This window comes from Punica granatum, chromosome 6, assembly GCF_007655135.1.
Source record: "Punica granatum isolate Tunisia-2019 chromosome 6, ASM765513v2, whole genome shotgun sequence".
In the NCBI taxonomy this organism is placed as follows: Eukaryota; Viridiplantae; Streptophyta; class Magnoliopsida; order Myrtales; family Lythraceae; genus Punica; species Punica granatum.
The window spans coordinates 4,063,789-4,086,755 of record NC_045132.1 but is presented as its reverse complement, the minus strand read 5'-3'; the positions used below and the strand labels follow the sequence as shown (position 1 = coordinate 4,086,755).

The window sequence follows — 22,967 nt, the reverse complement described above, 5'->3', positions numbered from 1 at the left end:
CATCAGCTAGCTTGTGTTTCCTGCAAGTCGAGTTAACATAACTGTTGTATATCTCACATCAATTGTCATGGGGCCACCTGTGATCAACAATCACCGACCAAAAAAAAAAAATCTAAATACTGAATGTGAGTCATCTGACCTTTTTTCGGTCTCAACCTTTGAAGCTTGTGCCACTTTAGTCCTAATTCTTTTTTTTTCTTTTGCTATTTTTATCCTCAACCTTTCATATTTTTGCCACTTCAATTCCACCATCAGATTTTCTGTTAAAGAATGATGAGATGGGTTTCAATTTTTATTTTAATATTTTCTTTAATTAAAAAAATACATTTCAATTGAGAAAAAAATGAGTGTTGGTCAGTTACAGTACAGTCTGCGAAAGAGCGAGGAGTTCAAGGCGACGACCGCTTGCCTAGACCCCACCTCCGAGGTCCTTGGGATGCCCAAAGGACGCCAACGACCTTGGAGGTGGTGTTGGGGCTGTCGTCTGACGCTCCCGAATTGACAGGGATCTCGACTTTGGGATCCAATATAGACCCCATCAATTCGAGGCCTGGGAGGGTCGGACATCACCTTGACCCACCCTTCAAGGTCGCCGGCGTCCTTCAGGGGCATAGGTGCCCTCTAGAAGCTGTTGACGACCTTTGAGGTGGGGTCCCAGCCTCAGAATCCTTATCCAGCACTTCTGTTTCCATTTTTTTATTTTTCGAAAACTTAGTTTTTACTTTAAAAATTTTAAATCAATTTTTGTGAACATGACTTTTTCTTATTGTTTTTAAAACCTACGTCAGCATACTTTAACAGAAAGATTGAGAGTAGGACCAAAATAGCAAAAATGTGAAGAAGCAATAAATTATATACGTGACTTGGGAGCATGAGTGGAAAAAATTATTAGAAATTACTGTGATTAATTTATGTGTATCGAATCATTCACATGTTATATATATTCATACATCGTGCATGTCACGTATATAATTTATACTTTACAGTTTTTCATACAAGATAATTTAATTATATATCTATATCGACGACACAATCACGTGATGTATGTAAAATTAGTAAATTACCTGATAACTATTTTGATATCATCGTGATGTATGTAAAATTAGTAAATTACCTGATAACTATTTTGAATTATTGATATCGTATGTTATAGTTTTCATCTTTGAATACCTTAATTTTTCCTGCATCTCAAGCCGTATGGGTTAAGACTTCTCAAGTAGCACGATTTGTTTTTGTTTATTCACCAAATATAATTAGGTACTATGTAAGAAGCGGTTCTGTGGTAACTTGAGTATTGTTCTAGTCAGCATGCAATTCGAAGATGCGATCCGGCAGTCGGATCTTTCGAAGACAAACAGAAGAACGCTACTCAAAGACATAAATATAAACGTCAGTTGATAGCCCAAAGTATATGTTTGGAGCTCGATTTATTCTTATAATAATACCAGGAAGATTACAAGCTCCGATAATTATTTACGTAACGCCAAAGGTTCAAGCATAAGGCCTTTGGTTGTAGCAGTCAAGGTTGCTCCCATACCCAACCTTTAACATGTCGGCATATCTCTTGTAGAACCCGATCCGGCTTTCCACAAACGAGTTCCGTCCTTTGCCACACTCAACCTTGCCGTTGATGATGTTGGTGATGAGGCCATAGCCCGGAACCCTTCCGGAGGCCGAGTCGGATCCTGTCGGCTTCCATTGGCCCGTGATCACTTGGTGGCTTGAGGGCTTCGCGGCCTGTGGGGTCATCCAGAACCACAGGGCTGTCTTGAAGGTCAGTACGGGGTCGGTGGCTACCGCATCCGGGTTCTTGAGCAGGTCAACATTTAGGGCTTTGCCAGCCTGCCCATAGTTGTAGTTGCTGCAGCAAAGCCAATATTGACATTTTTAGCTCCCTTGATGGGGCCATAAATTATCAAAATATTTTTTTCAGTTATAAGGAAATTATTATGATTTTTTTTCACTTGGCACAGTTAGGGGAGTATAAAGGAAAATCACTGTCCGGGGTCAAAGTATAATACAGTAATACATACTAACATATGAAATCAAAAGTGTATAATTCCGATTTCCTTTACCAGGATTTTCAAATACCCCTTTATTTTCTCGAATTCTATGTTAAGCTTATGAATTTTCTTATTATTCGAAAAGCACCCTTAATTATTAGTACTGAACTGCCTGTTAAGTTTTGGGTAATTACTATGGAAATTATAATAAAGTACAATTAGGATAAGTGCCGTAGATCCACCCAACCGTTGGATTGAGAGCGTCTGCCTCCCTACTAAACAAGAGAGGCCCCATTCGACGATGATGGAGCCACTGTTACCGCACCGCACCCGGCACCGCGTAGTAACTTCCTATTGCATTTACCATTCCTCCCAGAAGCGTAATTATTAAAAGGTAATTGCTAGTCAATGATTATGGTAAAAAAGAATCTGTAATCAGCGATCGATTAGTAAGTAATAAATGTTTTTGTGTTTTATCGATGGGCACGATCTTCTAATCTTACAAATTCAGTCTAATTACTCCACGGACCCAGTCCAAATAGATCAGCTACGTCGACACTATTACACTCATGAGAATTACTCTGTTCATAATTCCAACAAGATTTAAACTCGAGAACTCGAAAAACAAGAGCATTAGGATCAAACTTACTACGTAAGTTGAATTGGTCCCCGACCGAAATATTTTTGACCAGGAGCACAGGGCCACCCGGGTTTGTTATCACAGTAAACCTTCTGGTCCCTCTCCTTCACGAAGCAGTAGCCCCACGAGAAGGGTCCATCCGGCGATTTGGGCCCTGCCCCTGTGGTCACAATTAATAAAAATCAGAGCTAAATTTAATTGCAATCAAGTAATTACAAATCGATCGAATAGGATCCGCGGACTATATATTGCATGCAGTGCAGTGATTACGTGCAAGATTAATTAACCTCTGGTTTCATGCGAAGTTTGACCCAAGAACGCAGCGACTTCTCTCTTCCGAGTTTCCACGACTCCAGTCGTCCCGAAACCCCTGAACGAGTTTGCTGCAGCGATGAAGGCGTCGTAGGTGTAGAACCCTTTTCCGGGGCAAGCAGCATCATTGCGGTGCTTCAACATCTGATCGAACAGAGGCAGGCTGATGATCGAACCGACGCCTCCGCGCTGTTGCGCATTGGCCTCGAGAGCAGTGATGGAGACCAAAACTAGGAGAGCCAGTGCACAAAGCGACCTCATGTTTCTATTTTCTAAGAAGTGTCTCACAATGATTAGACAGAGGCTTGATGACGATGGAGCTATAGCAAGATTGCTTGGGTATTTATAGCATAAGTGAACCAGTAGATTTTTCTAGCACTTAACTAGAGAAACGTCTCTACCGATGTGGGTTAATTCAAGTGAATCGGTGCGTATTTCTTTTAAATAGCGTTTTTAATTCAAGTCTTATGAATAGAGATAACTCACGTGATAAGAGCTTTAAGCCTATCCGGTTTGAATTAAGTTAAGCAGGGTTCTTGGGTGTCCAGAGTGCACATAAAAAAAAAGTTACATAATTTTTTTTTGGGTAGATAAATAATGTTACTTTTACCTCAAGTAATTGATTGAACGGCCAGGGAAAAAAAAAGAGCGATTAGCTAATTACGATGTATATATAAAGCATTATATTACGAGTAAATAAATTATTGGGTAAATTACAAAAAAAAAATTAAATTTTGTAAAATGTCTCAGTTTTATTTTAAATTTTGTTTGGTAACAGAAAAAACCATAAGTTTTCTAAAATGAATCAAAAATGACATCCGTTATAACTTCCGTCAATTTTTGCCTACGTGTGACCTACGTGGACTGTTAAAGGGACCCACCATCAGCAGCAAAAATTGCCGGAAGTTATAACGGAGGTCATTTTTGAGATATTTTAGAAAACTTATGGTTTTTTTGTTACAAAACAAAATTTAAGACAAAACTGAGACTTTTTATAAAATTTGAGTTTTTTTTTTTGTAATTTACCCTAAATTATTTATTATGGATATTTTTTTGGGTAAATTATTACGGATATATTCAAAAGTTCTTTATATATATACACACACGATGACCATAATAAATTTGTATAACCAAGTGGTGGTCAAATTGTACATATGCTGAATTAGTCATTTTTAAATATTAATTGTCATAATCTCTATCTTTTTATCTATTGTATCAATATAGTATTAACAATGATATTGCATTTAATAATAATTTAGTCAATTCTATTCTATATACGTGTCAAATTTATCATTCTATTTATATATAACTTGATTTTTTTTGGGTGTGAAATTCTGCTATTCAGAAGCCAATAAAGCCCTCATTAATTCAGTTGAGTTGGATTGATCCATTAAGTGGTAGAGCTCTCTCCCAACATGGAGATAAAAGAGAAGAGGGGATGATAATAACATTGCTTTCCTTCTAAAAAAATTTAGAAAAAGATGATGCGATTCCCGCCAAGAATGACGAGACCCGACAACTAAAGGAACCCAAGATCGTTCCACGATCAGATTTGATTGACGAACCCTCAACCCGTTGTTTACAACATAAACAGGAACCTTGGTATAACTGACCTCAACCCGTTGTTTATTGCGAAACAAGAACCTCGGTATATAGGAAGACGCCACAAATGGTGATGGAAAGCCGTTTGATAAGTCGACGAAGGCGCCACAAACGGTGGTGGAAAGTCGTTTGATAAGTCGATGATGAAAGCCACGGAAACTTCTGATAAGTTCGAATTAGTTCTTCAAGAGCCAAAGAGAATACTATCACAATTTTCTGAATGCTCATTTTTTTATTAAAAATTGACTAAGATGAATATATATAGACATAAACTCATCCTAATCTGGCCATATCTCCTCCTAAAAATAAGAAAAATAAAACCTAGAATATCGATAGAGATATGACATAATCTATAAAAATATGAAATCTAAATATCTCTAGAATATCTCCATGAGATTTAAACTTTAAACAAATCTGATGATATTTTCTGTTGATCATCAAATATTCTAGAAGGTTCCTCAAACATTTGTTGAATTAAGTTTTGTCCGGAATCTTCTATAACTTGAATCATGTTGATGGATTTTTGTGGAACACGTGATTAATGTCCAATGGCCTCCACGAATTTGCTTGAGCCCAAACTTCTTGAATCAGGCCGTTGAGTTCCTCTTTAAATTTTTTTGCTCGTGCTTACGTAATCGGTCCAATTGGAACTTGAATTGAATTTCCTTGAAGTCGTGTTACGATTTGCATAAAAAATAATGTTACTTTTATTTTTAGATAACAACTTGATGTTGATAGTCTGACAATAGTCCACATGGTCTGGCAGAATCGTGCAAGACAGACATGCACGCGGGGAAAAAACGTCCCCCAGGTGTCCGGCTTGAAATTTCTAAGGAGAAAAGCACTTCATGCCTGTTGAACCCTTACTGGATTTTCACAGGCAACAGTTTGATCCAATTCCGACAAACGAGGTCTTGTCTCATTTACTCGTTCGAATTTCACACGTGTACGGTTAACTGAGGAATGATAGATTTGAAGGGTCGCATGAATCTGCTCTGTGGCATAAAGATTGGATGCCCTCTCTTGATCGTTGGATGATGATGCAAGCGAAAGTTGAGACAGGACGATCTTATAACATACGTCGTGAGTTTTGGATCGATCGTCGTTTCTATTCAGACGCGATGTTGACGTTGATTACCGGATGTCTAGTGTGGGGTATGCACGTGTAAGAATCGTGAAGGATATCTGTTCGAGAACCATTCAAGCTGAGCAAACTGAGGGAATCCAATGAACATTTGATCACTAGCCATTGATAATCTATTGCTTCTTCAAGGATTCCATGACATAGAGATGATGATAGGTTGTATATACCACTTTGCGCACCTGTATTGGAGTGCAACTTTGTGCAGTTCAAACCGCTAATAAATGCAGTGCAGTTTTGAGAATTGCAGCATCTTACGAATGTTTCCCTTGTAAACTCGAGAACTTAGATATCACAACTGGGAGGTGAGAGATTCAAGTGCTAATTGGTAAAATTTTAACATCAATCTGGCTTGGGAATGCTGCCCGGAGATCGGGTTATTTAGCACCATCAATTGTTGTATATATCATATTAATTATCATTTATTAATAGATAAAAATGTCATTTATTGATAGCAAGGAAGTATAGCCAGAAAGAGTTAGTATTACGGCCTTAGAGATCCCAAAGGTTGCTGGCTCGATTTTTGCTAAAGCTTCCTTCTTTTGTATTTTCCTCAGTTTCTGACTTTTTTGTTTTTACTCTTTTTTTTTTTTCAATCATGTACTTTTGGGTGATAACAATGTCAAAGGTGCTTGAAAATGTCAATTTGTACTGGTTTAATTCACGGTTTAATTTAGTGATGGCCTTTTATTGGTTTATTATTATATAGTACAACGTGGAAATAATTAGAAAAACAATATCTAATAAATCTGAAAAATTCGCCACAAAAATAATAACACATAGATTTTAAGGTAAACAATAATTGAAGAATCCTCTGAAAAAAAATAGAAGGTATAGAAAATCAAAATCATGGTAAAAGAAAATAACATTTCCTTTTTTAAAAAACTTTTACAATTTTTTTATCAAGACAAGACATAATACTGAAAAATATCGAGATAATGAAAGAAAAGGGTATTTTGGGATATTAAAAAAATTTAAAATAAGCACCATTAACCACAGTATTACCCCAGAATGAAAGAAGGCAACCGCATAAGTAGACAGGATATCATCGATGGTAAAAACTTACATCTTTGATATATATATACAAACTTTGTGCAGTTCGAATTGCTAATGGATTTGAGAATTGCAATATCTTATGAATGTTTCCCTTGTAAACAGGAGAACTTGGAAATCCCAACTGGGAGATGAGGGTTTCAAGTACAAACCAGTAAAATCCTAACATCAGCTAGCTTGTGTTTCCTGCAAGTCGAGTTAACATAACTGTTGTATATCTCACATCAATTGTCATGGGGCCACCTGTGATCAACAATCACCGACCAAAAAAAAAAAATTCTAAATACTGAATGTGAGTCATCTGACCTTTTTTCGGTCTCAACCTTTGAAGCTTGTGCCACTTTAGTCCCAATTCTTTTTTTTTTCTTTTGTTATTTTTATCCTCAACCTTTCATATTTTTGCCACTTCAATTCCACCATTAGATTTTCTGTTAAAGAATGATGAGATGGGTTTCAATTTTTATTTTAATATTTTCTTTAATTAAAAAAATACATTTCAATTGAGAAAAAAAATGAGTGTGGTCAGTTATAGTACAGCCTGCGAAGGAGCGAGGGGCTCAAGGCGACGACCGCCTGCCTAGACCCCACCTCCGAGGTCCTTGGGATGCCCAAAGGATGCTGACGACCTTGGAGGTGGTGTTGGGGCTGCCGTCTGACGCTCCCGAATTGACGGGGAACTCGACTTTGAGATCCAGTATAGATCCCATCAATTCGAGGCCTAGGAGGGTCAGACAGCACCTTGACCCACCCTTCAAGGTCGCCGGCGTCCTTCAGGGGCATAGGTGCCCTCTAGAAGCCGTTGATGACCTTTGAGGTGGGGTCCGGCCGAAGTCCCAGCCTCAGAATCCTTATCCAGCACTTCTGTTTCCATTTTTTTATTTTTCGAAAACTTAGTTTTTACTTTAAAAATTTTAAATCAATTTTTGTGAACATGGCTTTTTCTTATTGTTTTTAAAACCCACGTCAGCATACTTTAACAGAAAGATTGAGAGTAGGACCAAAATAGCAAAAACGTGAAAGGTTGAGGATAAGAATAAGAAAAAGAGTTTAGGATTAAAGTGACAAAAACGCCAAATGTTGAGGACTAAAAATACCTTTTGCAGTCATGCATTCTTTAGAACAGAATTCTGCAGCTAAAGGAATAGCATCATCGGCTTCATACTGAAAGATTGCTGACCCATAAACGTTCGTTGGGCGATCTTAACCAGCCCATAATATATATTACATAACATATATTTCTTTTTCAAGCAGCATAAAAACAGTTTTTTGAATTTGTTCTTGATATTGTGTCTGAAGTCTCACAAACTATTTGGGATTTGTTAAATCTCCAGAGAAACCCATGATTCTTACATTTTCCCAAATGTAGTAATGTACTTATAAACTATAATATAGGGTGGATGAATACTAGCGAGGAATGAGAAATAATATGGAAAGATCGTTATTTCAAATCTACCCTTCAGGTTTTATCTAATTAGATTTGAGTTTGGATTTTAGGCTCTAGAAACAACTTGTTTCTTGAGGCTGAAGGAAGTTCTTTTAGCTGTATCCATCTTTTCATGAGTGGGACTCTTTGCATGAATTTGCTGTCTTTTGCTTGGCAGATGTACGTTTCCGATATTCGAACTGTTCTTTTGACTAACATATATTCTTCTGAAAGTACAGATCTAATGCTTATGTTGCAAACTTATGGATTCTTCTCGGTCTTATTACCTCCTTTGAATGTCATTGCATTTTGCTTGACGTTATAACATGGGGTTTCCTGTCGAATACTTTGGAGATGTGGTTTTTTCTAATAGAAATTTTTTAAACATAGGAGATGGAACTTGCTCAAATTTCTGCTAGTTTCAATTATATCCCTGCTTATTGATTATAAGCTGATTGGCATTAGATAGTGAAATAGACCGTCTGTTAACATCTCTCTACTGTGAAGCAACGAATTTATTTGCTGACATTATAATTCAATGAAGAGGTAAAAGAAAGCAAATGGCTTGTCAAGTGCTTGAATTACCTGTGACATGGCAATACTGAACTCTTTGATGTTCTCTCTATCTTCCTGTTCCACACCTGCATCGACTTCACTTTTCTGAAGGAATTTTATGTCATAGAGGTATCAAACATAATAATTAATTATTCACAGCTTTAGTATATCATGACTTTCATATTGAAACTTGGCACTCCCCTCTAGGTTGCGGAAGGTTATCCACCAGCTATGAAGAAGTCATTTCTCCTGCATTTCGTGCACCTTTTCCAATCGAAACAATTAGGACATAGTCACTTGGTGGTGGTGATGTAGATGCTCAGTCTTCCTGTGCTTGCACATGCTTTTCAGAATGGCCAAACCTGGGAGGTCGATGATGCTGGCATCATAAAAACAATGGTTGAGAAGCTTCTTGATCCTCCTGAAGAGGTGATTATTTGTCTAGGATGCTCACTATAAGTTTCCCTGTCTCATGCACTTTATAAGATTTATCAAACTGTGTTTTGGAAACTGGAGCTGAGCGGATTGTCCAAGCAGTAGAATTGAGAACGTGAATCTTTCCAGGTCCATATCCTACAGTAGGAATGAGACTAGACCTGGCGGATGTCTTTGATCTAGTTTTTGGAATAACTTTTTTTTTCCCCTAATTTTGTAATTGGGATGGCCGCTAAGCATAAAAATTTGCTGACCTCTAAAGATTATCTCCACCAGAAAATCCATTCACATGGGTATTAAATCGTAAATTGGGTCTAGGATTTAGAAATGTGGGATTTACCAGTATGATTTCTTTCTCCATCTTATGAACCAAATGGAGGGAGAGTCATTAAAATGCTTCAAGATTTTATTTTTTATTGAGCCAAGCCCAAACTATTCGCGAATAGTCTTGTCTCATTTACACTCCTAGCTGGGGCTGCTAATCGACGACCCAACCCTACCTCCATGGCCGCTGACATCCTCTATTATTGCAGACGACCTTGGTGGTGGGGACGGGTCGCCAACTAGTGGCTCCAGCCCCTTCCCCACTTTTTTTTGAATTTTAGGACCACATTGCAAAAATTGCAAGTTTAAGGTGTAATAATGATAAAAAGAAAAGTCTGAGGACCAAAAGTGACGAAGAAAATTAACAATGATGTCCGTTATGTCTCACATAGTATATCATATGGTGTTATTTGTCTCTCGAAAAATCATAGGATTCAATTTGTCCTGAGTTCAAACTACAGAGGGGTTTTCGTACTTTTTTCTATATTTTTTTCCTCTGAGTAATAAATTTTGGGTTGATAGCGAGATAATTCAGGGAGATTATGAAATTATTAAATAATAATTGACTAGTTAATACAAATGAGAGAGAGTTTGTTCATTTGAAGTTAAATTAGGCAAATTATTTTTAAGGGCCTTAATCTATTATGGATAGGGGAACCAAATTATATAATTTTCAAATTTAATACTCATCAATTTGGGGCTAAAATTCGAGGGCCTTATTACCCAAAAAAAAAAGGGAAATTGGGGGCCTAAAGCCATTGCTTTAATAGCATCCTCCTTGGCCCGGCCCTGCTGATATGTCTTGAAGATCCGGTCTTCAGAGATTTGATTCCTCGTGTTCCTTGCCACAAATCATGTTCTCTGATCAAGATGTGTTTCGGAAACCTTCGATCGAGTCTGGGCCGAAACGAAGTGTTTGCAGGCGGTTGGCCCCGAGCTGGCACTGGGTGCTAAGAAGAAGATGATGAAGTGAACGAACGCCGTTGCAGCTATATGGACGGAAGATATGTGGGCCGAGGTTGGGTTTTCGGGTTTCTGATCTTTGACTTCCTCGTGACTGCAAGCTCAAGCTCATATAGATTTTTTGCAACAATCTTGAGATCCGACATAGCATACACATAAATTTCATCCTCTCTAGAAGAGGGCAGCTAGAGATCATCCGCTTCTCGAGCATGTTTCCAGCTACGCAGACAAGGTAAAGCTCCAGGTTTTTCAGATTCTTGAATCCCCCAAATGTAGAAGGAAGTTTTACAGAACAACAATGTAGTTTTAAATGAACTAAATCCTCACACAGGTAAAAAAACTGGATGGTAACTTGTGGTTGCGCACCCAGAATTCCAGGACTAATTGTTTAATTCAATTCCTTGCCAGAGAGGAAATCCAACGACCAATCTCAGGGAGAGGCGATAACTTTCGAGTGAAAGATCATGAACTTCCTTACAGCGACAGAGTGCAACAGCAGGACATGGTTGATCATTATCTCCCACTGAAGAAGAAGGAAAGACGATTTGTCATCAAATAAATAAGGTGCAGTGCACTGATAGTTGAATACGAGCTCTGGAATTGTGTGGTCCACTGGTACCTCCGCTTGCTAAGCAAGACATTGGTTCTCGCAGTGTCCCTGATCGGCAAGCGCGATAGAATATGGTCTATCACATGTTGGGGCAATTGGATTTAGTCTCTCTGATTCTATCACCGCCTGAGATGTCACTTGGGGCTTTTCTTCACCTTTTATTATGGCAAAATGGCCAACAGCAGTTCAGATCATATACATTCGACCAAACACAGAAAAAAGATTTTTTAGCAGTAGACAAGTTCAATTTTCTCTCCGAAAAATTCCTCCTTTACAACTAACAACAGACTTGGCTCCAAAAAAAAAAATTGAAATAAGTTTGCCGCAGGACCCAAAAAAGAAAAAAACAAAGGAAATCCAGTCCAATAAGGCATCCCTTTTGGGAGGGTCATATGAGCTTCAGATGGTACTTTTTTCTTTTTCTTTTTTCCCTTCTTTGTTTCTAGCCTGAGATTACGGTTCTTTTTGTTAAATTGAAGTAAGTTTGCCGTAGGCATATTGTAATGCCGCACTTGATAAAATCTATTCTTGATAAAATTTACTATATGTCTTGCCAGCTAGAATGTGCAAGCACAAACACAACCAGAAAGATTGTAGTATAGGGCTGAATTGGTGGCAAAAAATGATTGAAGGACCAAATTTGCTCGTACTACAAAAGATAGGACCATTTTAAAACTGTTACGTTTTGCTTTAGTTACTGATAATTCATTAAATTGTATCTTCCATTCAGGTTTATCATTTATGTATATAATTCGTTCTGATGCGGGCCAGCCATTACAAGATGAACTTGCAAAGTCGCCGCAGAAAATACTTGCAAATGCTTTTCCGGAATTCATGCCAAAATCTGAACCTGCAACAGGCCCTGGTTCCACAGCAGCCTCAGCTGCAGTAGGAGGTGATGAAGGAGTAGCTGTTCTGTTCCTCCGCCTGATGGTTCTAATTTAACCAATTCAGGCGGCCCTGCTGCAACTTCTGATGGATGTTTTGAGGGCATGGCTCTTATAAAACACCGGTGAAATTAATACCTGGTTGGTTGCAGAGTAATAGGATTGTCTTCGACACTCTGGTACTTATTTGGAAATCACCTGTGAGAATATCTCGATTGTGAAATGAACAAGAGTTGGATTTTGGTGCAAGTACGTTTTCCGGGAAAACTGAGATTTAGACATCCGTTTTTTTTTCTTTTTTTCTTTTAATAATATACATAGGTTTATGTGTTTCAGTGTCTTGTCTCGTTTGTAGACTGTTTATATAACATCTTGTATGGACTAGCCCCTTCTTGGTTCTCTCTCACTTATTGCATCTGACGCTGGTGAAAGAGAAATGGGCAAATTAGAGCATACCTCAGTAAGTACAAAAGAATATAAAAAGAATAGCTGACAATTATGGAAATGACGATTCAAACTCAAAGAGGAAGATCGAAATCGAAGTGAAACAAGAAAAACTTTTCTTTTACTCCAGATTGCGTTGAATCATTATCCATCACTATTATACAAGGAAGACCTATCGGTTTATCCATTGCACAACATTCGCGTGGACCAGAATTTGCATTACTATCAATCTTCTAATGACTACTAAAAATAAGCAGCCACATCAAATTTACAAAATTCAGACGATGAACTATGTCTGAACCAAATGACAGGTCAATATAACTGTCAGTTAAATCAATACAAGAAGACACGGCAATCACGCACCATTTTGTTAAACAGCAAGGCCCTGTTCCCTGGCCTTCTTCAACCACTTCAGCGTGCCCTCAAGGGTCGTGTAGGCTGCAACGTCGCTCAAGCTCTTACTCTCCACTGCATAATCGAACACCTCATAAGCCTCTGCTACCTTCCCATTCCGGCATAGATACCTAACAAAAGTACCATAAGCCCCTGTCTCGAGCTTCATTTCTCCCTCCTTCATTACCCCATAAAGCTCAATAGCCTTCTCCAAAAACCTCCCCTTGCAGAGCCCGTGAAGCAGAGTGTTATAAGTGCAAGAATTCGGTTCGCAACCCTTAGCCTCCATCTCCTCCAAGAGCCGCAGGGCTCCCTTCACATCGCCTTCTCGGCACATGCCATTCATCAGGGAAGTGTAGGTCACTGCATCGGGAAAATGACCCGACTCCACCATTACATCCAAGTATTTCCTTGCCTCCTTAACTCTGCCTGACTTCGATAGCCCAAAAATTAAAGTGTTGTAAGTCACGAGATCTGGCTCCACCCCTTCCTCCTTCATTTTGTTATACACCCTGACCACCTCTCCCCCTCGACTCAGTGCACAGTACCCTTTCATGATCGTATTATACACGAAGCAATCCGGCTTAAACCCTTCCTCACTAAGCACATCCACCAATCGAGTAGCCTCCCGCAGATTCTTGCTGTTGCAGACATTATCAATCAAGATAGTGTAAGTGACTAAATCAGGCTTTATATCAAACGAGCTCCGCATTTCATCTATAAAGCTATAAGCGCTGTTCAAAGCTCGGGACTTGCAGAGGTGCTTGACCACGAAATTGTAAGTGTAAGCATCGGGCAGGGAGTGCTTCTTGGCAAGCTCCCGAATCAGCTCAATCGCGTGATCCTCACGACCCGAAGAGCACAGGGCCCGAACCGAGATATCGACAGTGACCTGATTTGGGGGGAACCCTTTATTGACCATCAAGTTGAGCACCGAATGGATCGGCTCGAGGGTGGGATCGGGAACCCTGCATGAGCTCAGGAGCAGCGCATGGAAGGTCGATCGGTCCGGGGTGAAGGAAGGGATAGATTTGGTGACATGGGTGAAGAAGGAGATGGAGTCTTGGACGGTGGAGATCGAGGCATAGGACTGGAGGAGGGAGTTGGGGTTTATCGGGGTATTTCTCGGACCGGAGATCAACGAATTGAAGAGGGCTTTCGCCTCAGCGAGGCTCGGCGACCTGAACAGGGCCGTCGGCTCTGAAACAGAGGTGGGTTTACCGGTGGTGGGTTTCTTCGGGGATTTGAGCTTCGCCGGGAACTTCCTCGGCCTCTCGACTGGCGTGACGGCGACGGAAGATGACGATGGAGATGGGTTCTTGATGAGCGTGTTGGAGATTGCAGATCGGAAGGAAGGGGGGATCTTCCCCATTTTCGTCTTCCTCTTCTCCTCCTCGAAGGATTGGCGGAGTTATAACGATGAGCTTCACTTGGGTTTAGGGTTTTGCAGGGGTTTTTGGATTTGGGAGTATTCGACTTCATTAGCTTTTTGCTCCCCAAATTTTTAAATTTGTTAAATTGGCACCTTAAAGTTTTAGTTTTATCCTATGAAAAAAAAGGGTTTTATTTTCGCCCCCACTTTGTACAAAACCTAGACGTGTGTGATTAAAAGAGTGGGATCGATCTTGCGACTTATGTTATGTAAGGAAGGACGAGACATACTCATAGCATAAGAGGTCACGTGATCAATCCCATTCTGCTGCAAAAATCTTTTAAAGGTTGCCCCTCACGTGCAGTATCGTGCATGATAAGCACTCGGTTCCAAAGATTGAGAGATTCATGTGGCTTCATGATTAACCGAAAAAAAAAAAAAAAGGACTTCATTTCGAGTAAGAGGTGCTCCCCCACATGTGTGAAAGTTTTGCATAGAGATGACGACATCACCTCCTCACATGTGAGTATGGTCTTGACAGATGTTATATATAGAGGTACGGTTTCAGCTTAATTAGACAACTTTTTATTTCTATCGTTTTTGGAGTTTTTGGTAACTTTGATTTTGGGACATAAGATCCGACTTGACTTACTTTGCATGTTCCCGGTGTAGCCCAACATCAGACAGAAGAGTTTGCTAGTTGTTACCCTCGCAGTTCTAGCAGGGTGAAGCCACGAAGACAACATATGAGCATGAACCGTGTAATGTAATTTAAATAACTTCTTCTCTATTTAGAAAATCTTGAATTCTTCATTTACTAGGAATAAGTGGCACAAACAATATCCATTCTTCAATCTCAATTTGTTAGTATCAGAAATCTCTTCCATTTCTTCTTTTGCGTGCTTCCAAGAAAAGTTACGGACCATTTACCTATGAAAATATCACATTATTCGTTCAATTGAGAGAGAGTTTAAGAAGATAATACAAACCAGTGACGAAGACGGAAATATCATTGGTTGATTTGGCATGGAGAAGGACTTGATAATGCAAAATAGCAAGGGCAGAAAACTCTTCTTCTTCTTTTTTTGAGTAAAATAACGATATGCATTAAAAATTATTAATCCATGCGCAAAGTGCTTACAGTTTTTGGGGACGACAGCCCCATAATATCTTCAAACAAAAGGAGGATGAGATAAAGGGACAAAGCTATTTGATAACTCAACTCCTATATTAGCGAGGTGGTTTGCACATTTGTTGGCCTCCCTATCAGCATATGCCTAGGAATGATTATATTAAACTGTTGGCATAAATTCCTGCAATCATCGATCATATTTGTTAGAGTCATATTGGAGGACTTCCCCTACACCCAGCTGAGGACCAATTTCGCATCAAGTTCAACTATTAAATACTGGATTCCACAGTTTCTTACGAGTGTCAACCCCTATGGAGGGCTTTAAATTCAGCTATGGACTTGTAGCATTTCCCAAGTTCATCCTAAAAGCCTACGATCCATCTTCCTAAAGAGGTTCGGATAAGTCCCCCCACTCCAGCTATACCCGGATTGTCCTGCGAACAACCATCCAAGTTGAGTTTATGGAAGCTGTCGAGCAACGGCGATCGGCAGACATGGATGACTAAATTGGGTATTGAGGGCGGTTTGCCTTGAGTTACATAAAACTCGGCTGCAACTTGAATGGTGTGCTCCACCAGACTGCTATGAAGGGGCTTCCCGAGATTGCTATGAAGGGGCTGTATCCTTAGGAAGATTGCTATGAAGGGGCAGAAAACTTGAGGGTGCAATATATAAGCTTTCCCCTTTTGATGTTAAATTTAGAAACCAGAAAGAACAGGATGAATTCTGGATTTGGGTCTTACTGGGCCTTTTTGTCATTATTGGGTTGTTTGGTATTACAGGCCCGGGTCTGTTCTGGGCCCAGATTCACAAGCCCACGGGTCATGGGCAAAATGCTTACGACTGCTGAAGATTTCTCTAGGTCTTCCCCCCTATAACAGAGCACAAGGAAGAGACTTGGGAGCATGAGTGGAAAAAATTATTAGAAATTAATGTGATTAATTTCTGTGTATCGAATCAATCACATGTTATATATATTCATACATCGTGCATGTCACGTATATAATTTATACTTTACAGTTTTTCATACAAGATAATTTAATTATATATCTATATCAACGATACAATCATGTGATGTATGCAAAATTAGTAAATCACCTGATAACTATTTTGAATTATTGATATCGTATGTTATAGTTTTCATCTTTGAATACCTTACTTTTGCCTGCATCTCAAGCCGTATGGGTTAAGACTTCTCAAGTAGCACGATTTGTTTTTGTTTATTCACCAAATATAATTAGGTACTATGTAAGAAGCGGTTCTGTGGTAACTTGAGTATTGTTCTAGTCAGCATGCAATTCGAAGATGCGATCCGGCAGTCGGATCTTTCGAAGACAAACAGAAGAACGCTACTCAAAGACATAAATATAAACGTCAGTTGATAGCCCAAAGTATATATTTGGAGCTCGATTTATTCTTATAATAATACCAGGAAGATTACAAGCTCCGATAATTATTTACGTAACGCCAAAGGTTCAAGCATAAGGCCTTTGGTTGTAGCAGTCAAGGTTGCTCCCATACCCAACCTTTAACATGTCGGCATATCTCTTGTAGAACCCGATCCGGCTTTCCACAAACGAGTTCCGTCCTTTGCCACACTCAACCTTGCCGTTGATGATGTTGGTGATGAGGCCATAGCCCGGAACCCTTCCGGAGGCCGAGTCGGATCCTGTCGACTTCCATTGGCCTGTGATCACTTGGTGGCTTGAGGGCTTCGCGGCCTGTGGGGTCATCCAGAACCACAGGGCTGTCTTGAAGGTCAGTACGGGGTCAGTGGCTACCGCATCCGGGTTCTTGAGCAGGTCAACATTTAGGGCTTTGCCAGCCTGCCCATAGTTGTAGTTGCTGCAGCAAAGCCAATATTGACATTTTTAGCTCCCTTGATGGGGCCATAAATTATCAAAATATTTTTTTCAGTTATAAGGAAATTATTATGATTTATTTCACTTGGCACAGTTAGGGGAGTATAAAGGAAAATCACTGTCCGGGGTCAAAGTATAATACAGTAATACATACTAACATATGAAATCAAAAGAGTATAATTCCGATTTCCTTTACCAGGATTTTCAAATACCCCTTTATTTTCTCAAATTCTATGTTAAGCTTATGAATTTTCTTATTATTCGAAAAGCACCCTTAATTATTAGTACTGAACTGCCTGTTAAGTTTTGGGTAATTACTATGGAAATTATAATAAAGTACAATTAGGATAAGTGCCGTAGATCCACCCAACCGTTGGATTGAGAGCGTCTGCCTCGTACTAAACAAGAGAGGCCCCATTCGACGATGATGGAGCCACTGTTACCGCACCGCACCCGGCACCGTGTAGTAACTTCCTATTGCATTTACCATTCCTCCCAGAAGCGTAATTATTAAAAGGTAATTGCTAGTCAATGATTATGGTAAAAAAGAATCTGTAATCAGCGATCGATTAGTAAGTAATAAATGTTTGTGTTTTATCGATGGTCACGATCTTCTAATCTTACAAATTCAGTCTAATTACTCCACGGACCCAGTCCAAATAGATCAGCTACGTCGACACTATTACACTCATGAGAATTACTCTGTTCATAATTCCAACAAGATTTAAACTCGAGAACTCGAAAAACAAGAGCATTAGGATCAAACTTACTACGTAAGTTGAATTGGTCCCCGACCGAAATATTTTTGACCAGGAGCACAGGGCCACCCGGGTTTGTTATCACAGTAAACCTTCTGGTCCCTCTCCTTCACGAAGCAGTAGCCCCACGAGAAGGGTCCATCCGGCGATTTGGGCCCTCCCCCTGTGGTCACAATTAATAAAAATCAGAGCTAAATTTAATTGCAATCAAGTAATTACAAATCGATCGAATAGGATCCGCGGACTATATATTGCATGCAGTGCAGTGATTACGTGCAAGATTAATTAACCTCTGGTTTCATGCGAAGTTTGACCCAAGAACGCAGCGACTTCTCTCTTCCGAGTTTCCACGACTCCAGTCGTCCCGAAACCCCTGAACGAGTTTGCTGCAGCGATGAAGGCGTCGTAGGTGTAGAACCCTTTTCCGGGGCAAGCAGCATCATTGCGGTGCTTCAACATCTGATCGAACAGAGGCCGGCTGATGATCGAACCGACGCCTCCGCGCTGTTGCGCATTGGCCTCGAGAGCAGTGATGGAGACCAAAACTAGGAGAGCCAGTGCACAAAGCGACCTCATGTTTCTATTTTCTAAGAAGTGTCTCACAATGATTAGACAGAGGCTTGATGACGATGGAGCTATAGCAAGATTGCTTGGGTATTTATAGCATAAGTGAACCAGTAGATTTTTCTAGCACTTAACTAGAGAAACGTCTCTACCGATGTGGGTTAATTCAAGTGAATCGGTGCGTATTTCTTTTAAATAGCGTTTTTAATTCAAGTCTTATGAATAGAGATAACTCACGTGATAAGAGCTTTAAGCCTATCCGGTTTGAATTAAGTTAAGCGGGGTTCTTGGGTGTCCAGAGTGCACATAAAAAAGAGTTACATAATTTTTGTTTGGGTAGATAAATAATGTTACTTTTACCTCAAGTAATTGATTGAACGGCCAGGGAAAAAAAAAGAGCGATTAGCCAATTACGATGTATATATAAAGCATTATATTACGAGTAAATAAATTATTTATTATGGATATTTTTTTGGGTAGATTATTATGGATATATTCAAAAGTTCTTTATATACATATATATATATATATATATATATACGATGACCATAATAAATTTGTATAACCAAGTGGTGGTCAAATTGTACATATGCTGAATTAGTCATTTTTAAATATTAATTGTCATAATCTCTATCTTTTTATCTATTGTATCAATATACTATTAACAATGATATTGCATTTAATAATAATTTAGTCAATTCTATTCTATATACGTGTCAAATTTATCATTCTATTTATATATAACTTGATTTTTTTTGGTGTGAAATTCTACTATTCAAAAGCCAATAAAACCATCATTAATTCAGTTGAGCTGGATTGATCCACTAAGTGGTAAAGCTCTCTCTCAGTATGGATATAAAAGAGAAGAGGGGATGATAATAACATTGCTTTCCTTCTAAAAAAATTTAGAAAAAGATAATGCGATTCCCGCCAAGAATGATGAGACCCGACAACTAAAGGAACCCAAGATCGTTCCACGATCAGATTTGATTGACGAACCCTCAACCCGTTGTTTACAACATAAACAAGAACCTTGGTATAACTGACCTCAACCCGTTGTTTATTGCGAAACAAGAATCTCGGTATATAGGAAGACGCCACAAACGGTGATGGAAAGCCGTTTGATAAGTCGATAAAGACGCCACAAACGGTGGTGGAAAGTCGTTTGATAAGTCGATGATGAACGCCACGGAAACTTCTGATAAGTTCGAATTAGTTCTTCAAGAGCCAAAGAGAATACTATCACAATTTTCTGAATGCTCATTTTTTTATTAAAAATTGACTAAGATGAATATATATAGACATAAACTCATCCTAATCTGGCCATATCTCCTCCTAAAGATAAGGAAAATAAAACCTAGAATATCGATAGAGATATGACATAATCTATAAAGATATGAAATCTAAATATCCATAGAATATCTCCGTGAGATTTAAACTTTAAACATATCTGATGATATCTTCTGTTGATCATCAAATATTCTAGAAGCTTCCTCAAACACTTGTTGAATTTAGCTTTGTCCGGAATCTTCTATAACTTGAATCATGTTGATGGATTTTTGTGGAACACGTGATTCATGTCCAATAGCCTCCACGAATTTGCTTGAACCCAAACTTTTTGAATCAGGTCGTTGAGTTCATCTTTAAACTTCTTTACTCGTACTTACGTAATCGATCCAATTGGAACTTGAACTGAATCTCCTTGAAGTCGTGTTACGATTTGCATCAAAAGATAATGTTACTTTTATTTTTAGATAACAACTTGATGTTGATAGTTTGACAATAGTCCACATGGTCTGGCAGAATCGTGCAAGACAAACATGCACGCGGGGAAAAAACGTCCCCCAGGTGTCCAGTTTGAAATTTCTAAGGAGAAAAGCACTTCATGCCTGTTGAACCCTTACTGGATTTTCACAGGCAACAGTTGAACCAATTCCGACAAACGAGGTCTTGTCTCATTTACCCGTTCGAATTTCACACGTGTACGGTTAACTGAGGAATGATAGATTTGAAGGGTCGCAAGAATCTGCTCTGTTGCATGAAGATTGGATGCCCTCTCTTGATCGTTGGATGATGATGCAAGCGAAAGTTGAGACAGGACGATCTTATAACATACGTCGTGAGTTTTGGATCGATTGTTGTTTCTATTCAGACGCGATGTTGACGTTGATTACCGGGTGTCTAGTGTGGGGTATGCACGTGTAAGAATCGTGAAGGATATCTGTTCGAGAACCATTCAAGCTGAGCAAACTGAGGGAACCCAATGAACATTTGATCACTAGCCATTGATAATCTATTGCTTCTTTAAGGATTCCATGACATAGAGATGATGGGTGTCTAGTGCGGGGTATGCACGTGTAAGAATCGTGAAGGATGTCTGTTCGAGAACCATTCAAGCTGAGCAAACTGAGGGAATCCAATGAACATTTGATCACTAGCCATTGATAATCTATTGCTTCTTCAAGGATTCCATGACATAGAGATGATGATAGGATGTATATACCACTTTGCGCACCGGTGGATATTCATAGATCATTATTACTTTTTTTTTTTGCATACATTCATTTTTTCGGTCGAAAAAGGAGGATTCCTCCTTTGCTTTGTGAAAAATCTTACAAGAAGGATTGCTCCTTTGGTTTCTAAGCAATCACTTATATATACTCGAATTACTGAGAAAATGGGAAGTTGTCCAGCATTTGGGCCTTGACACTTTGCAAAGGCGAGGTTTGAAAATCCAAGCACAGGTCGTTTGAGTAAACGTCATGCCCGATCTGATAACATGCGATTCCCTTTTCATTACAAGAGAATCTTAAGAGTTTAGGTAGACTTCAATAGTAAGATTATTATGCTTTGTTTGAGAATGGAGTGGAGTTACCAACTATAAATAATTATATTTATTTGAGGTTATAATGATTTTGTTATTAAATTATGAGAAAAAGTAATGAATAATTGAGATAAAATAATAATTGTGTTGTTGAATTGTGAAAAAAATAATGAATAGTCGAGATAATTTAATATTAAAAATTGAATTGAATGGTAGTTAAGATAAAAAAAATTGAAGAAAAAATGAAAAGTAATAATTGTGTTACTGACTTGAAGATAAGTAGAGTTAAAGTGGAGTAGAATAATAAATATTATTCCAAAATCAAACACAAAATCCGTATAGATTTTTGGTTATTATATTTTTGAAAATTTTTTCAGGTGCCATGTTAGCGGGACGTTAACCACATCAGCAACACATAATGGCAAAACTAATAGAGGCTAGATGAGACACTGAAGGGGGAGTTGGTAATATTTTTTTGGCGTGCGTTAAATGAAACTAAATTTATTTGATAGTCAGATAAAATAATATTGTCATGATGAGGTCCAAACAAATATGAGAGAACTATAGAATAAAATTAGTTGAGAGAACTATAAAACTGAACAGGAACAATTCTCGTCAGAGTCGAAAGATTTTCTTGCAATTAAAACCAAAACTAGGAGAGCTAGTGCATAAAGCGATCTCATGTTTGTATTTTCTAAGAAGTGTCTCAGAATGATTAGACAGAAGCTTGATGACGGTGGAGCTATGGCAAGTTTGCTTCGGTATTTATAGCATAAGTGAACCAGTAGATTTTTCTTAACTAGATAAACGTCGCTACCGGTGGGGATTGATTTAAGTGGATTGATGTTTATTTGCTTTAAGAAAAGTCTTTAATTCAAGTCTTATGAAAGAAGAAAATTTATGAGGAAAGAGTTTCTCTTAATAGGCGTATTTGGTTTGAATTGAGTTAAAGCGGGGTTATTGTGAGTGCGCACAAAAAAAAAGCCTAGATATTTGTTTTTTTTTTATGGGTAGATAGATAATGCTACTTTTACTTCAAGCAATTGATTGAACGGCCAGGGAAAAAGAAAAAAGCAATTAGCTAATTCCGATGTATATATAAAGCATTATATTACGAGTAAATAATATTATTGAGAGAAAATAGCTTCATATAGCATAATTTTTACCTTATTTTTACTTCCTAGCACGTTTTTAAAAGTTGTCACGATCTAGTACGAATTATCATTTTATTCCCAGATCTAACACACCGTTAAACTCCGTCTAAAAACCATTAAACACCGTTAAACAGAGTTTAATAGTGTGCTAGATCCGAGAATAAAATGGTGATTTATACTAGATCGTGACAACTTTTAAAAATGTGCTAGGAAGTGAAAGTACGGTAAGAACTGTGCTATATGGGGCTATTTTTCCTTTTTTTATTTGAAGATTCACCGCCCAAAAAAATCTAAAAATTAGTGTGGAGCTTTATAATAATATCAGGAACATTGGTTGAAAGTTTCAGGTATTTTTTAGATCGGATGGTTCACAAAAACTATCAAAATTAGAATGAAAAATTACACAAAAAAACCTAAATTTTGTAAAACATCTCAATTTTGTCCTAAATTTTGTTTTGTAACAAAAAAAAACCACATGTTTTGATAATCGTCTCAGATTTGACCTCCCGTTACCAT

The 22,967-nt window shown here is 38.5% G+C and overlaps 3 protein-coding genes and 1 long non-coding RNA gene across 4 annotated transcripts; 1 reads left to right on the top strand and 3 right to left on the bottom strand.

Annotated features, from left to right (window-relative positions):
* Nucleotides 1-1,390: 1,390 nt before the first annotated feature.
* On the bottom strand, nucleotides 1,391-3,281 carry LOC116211168 (endochitinase-like). Its single transcript, XM_031545417.1, has 3 exons — nucleotides 2,931-3,281; nucleotides 2,653-2,803; nucleotides 1,391-1,861 (listed from the first exon to the last, which is right to left on the bottom strand). Exons 1-3 carry the CDS (start codon nucleotides 3,214-3,216, stop codon nucleotides 1,492-1,494), a joined length of 807 nt encoding a protein of 268 aa, XP_031401277.1. The 5' UTR covers nucleotides 3,217-3,281; the 3' UTR covers nucleotides 1,391-1,491.
* A 6,989-nt stretch (nucleotides 3,282-10,270) lies between these two features.
* On the top strand, nucleotides 10,271-12,283 carry LOC116211170. The gene is made up of 3 exons (XR_004157624.1): nucleotides 10,271-10,683; nucleotides 10,860-11,015; nucleotides 11,792-12,283. It is a non-coding gene; the product is annotated as an uncharacterized LOC116211170 (long non-coding RNA).
* Nucleotides 12,284-12,487: 204 nt separating this feature from the next.
* LOC116211166 (pentatricopeptide repeat-containing protein At2g17670) lies at nucleotides 12,488-14,216 on the bottom strand. Its single transcript, XM_031545415.1, has one exon. It carries the CDS (start codon nucleotides 14,155-14,157, stop codon nucleotides 12,763-12,765), a length of 1,395 nt encoding a protein of 464 aa, XP_031401275.1. The 5' UTR covers nucleotides 14,158-14,216; the 3' UTR covers nucleotides 12,488-12,762.
* A 2,451-nt stretch (nucleotides 14,217-16,667) lies between these two features.
* On the bottom strand, nucleotides 16,668-18,550 carry LOC116211169 (endochitinase-like). The gene is made up of 3 exons (XM_031545418.1): nucleotides 18,200-18,550; nucleotides 17,922-18,072; nucleotides 16,668-17,134 (listed from the first exon to the last, which is right to left on the bottom strand). The coding sequence occupies exons 1-3, from the start codon at nucleotides 18,483-18,485 to the stop codon at nucleotides 16,765-16,767; spliced, it is 807 nt and encodes a 268-aa protein (XP_031401278.1). The 5' UTR covers nucleotides 18,486-18,550; the 3' UTR covers nucleotides 16,668-16,764.
* Between the last annotated feature and the right edge of the window lie 4,417 nt (nucleotides 18,551-22,967).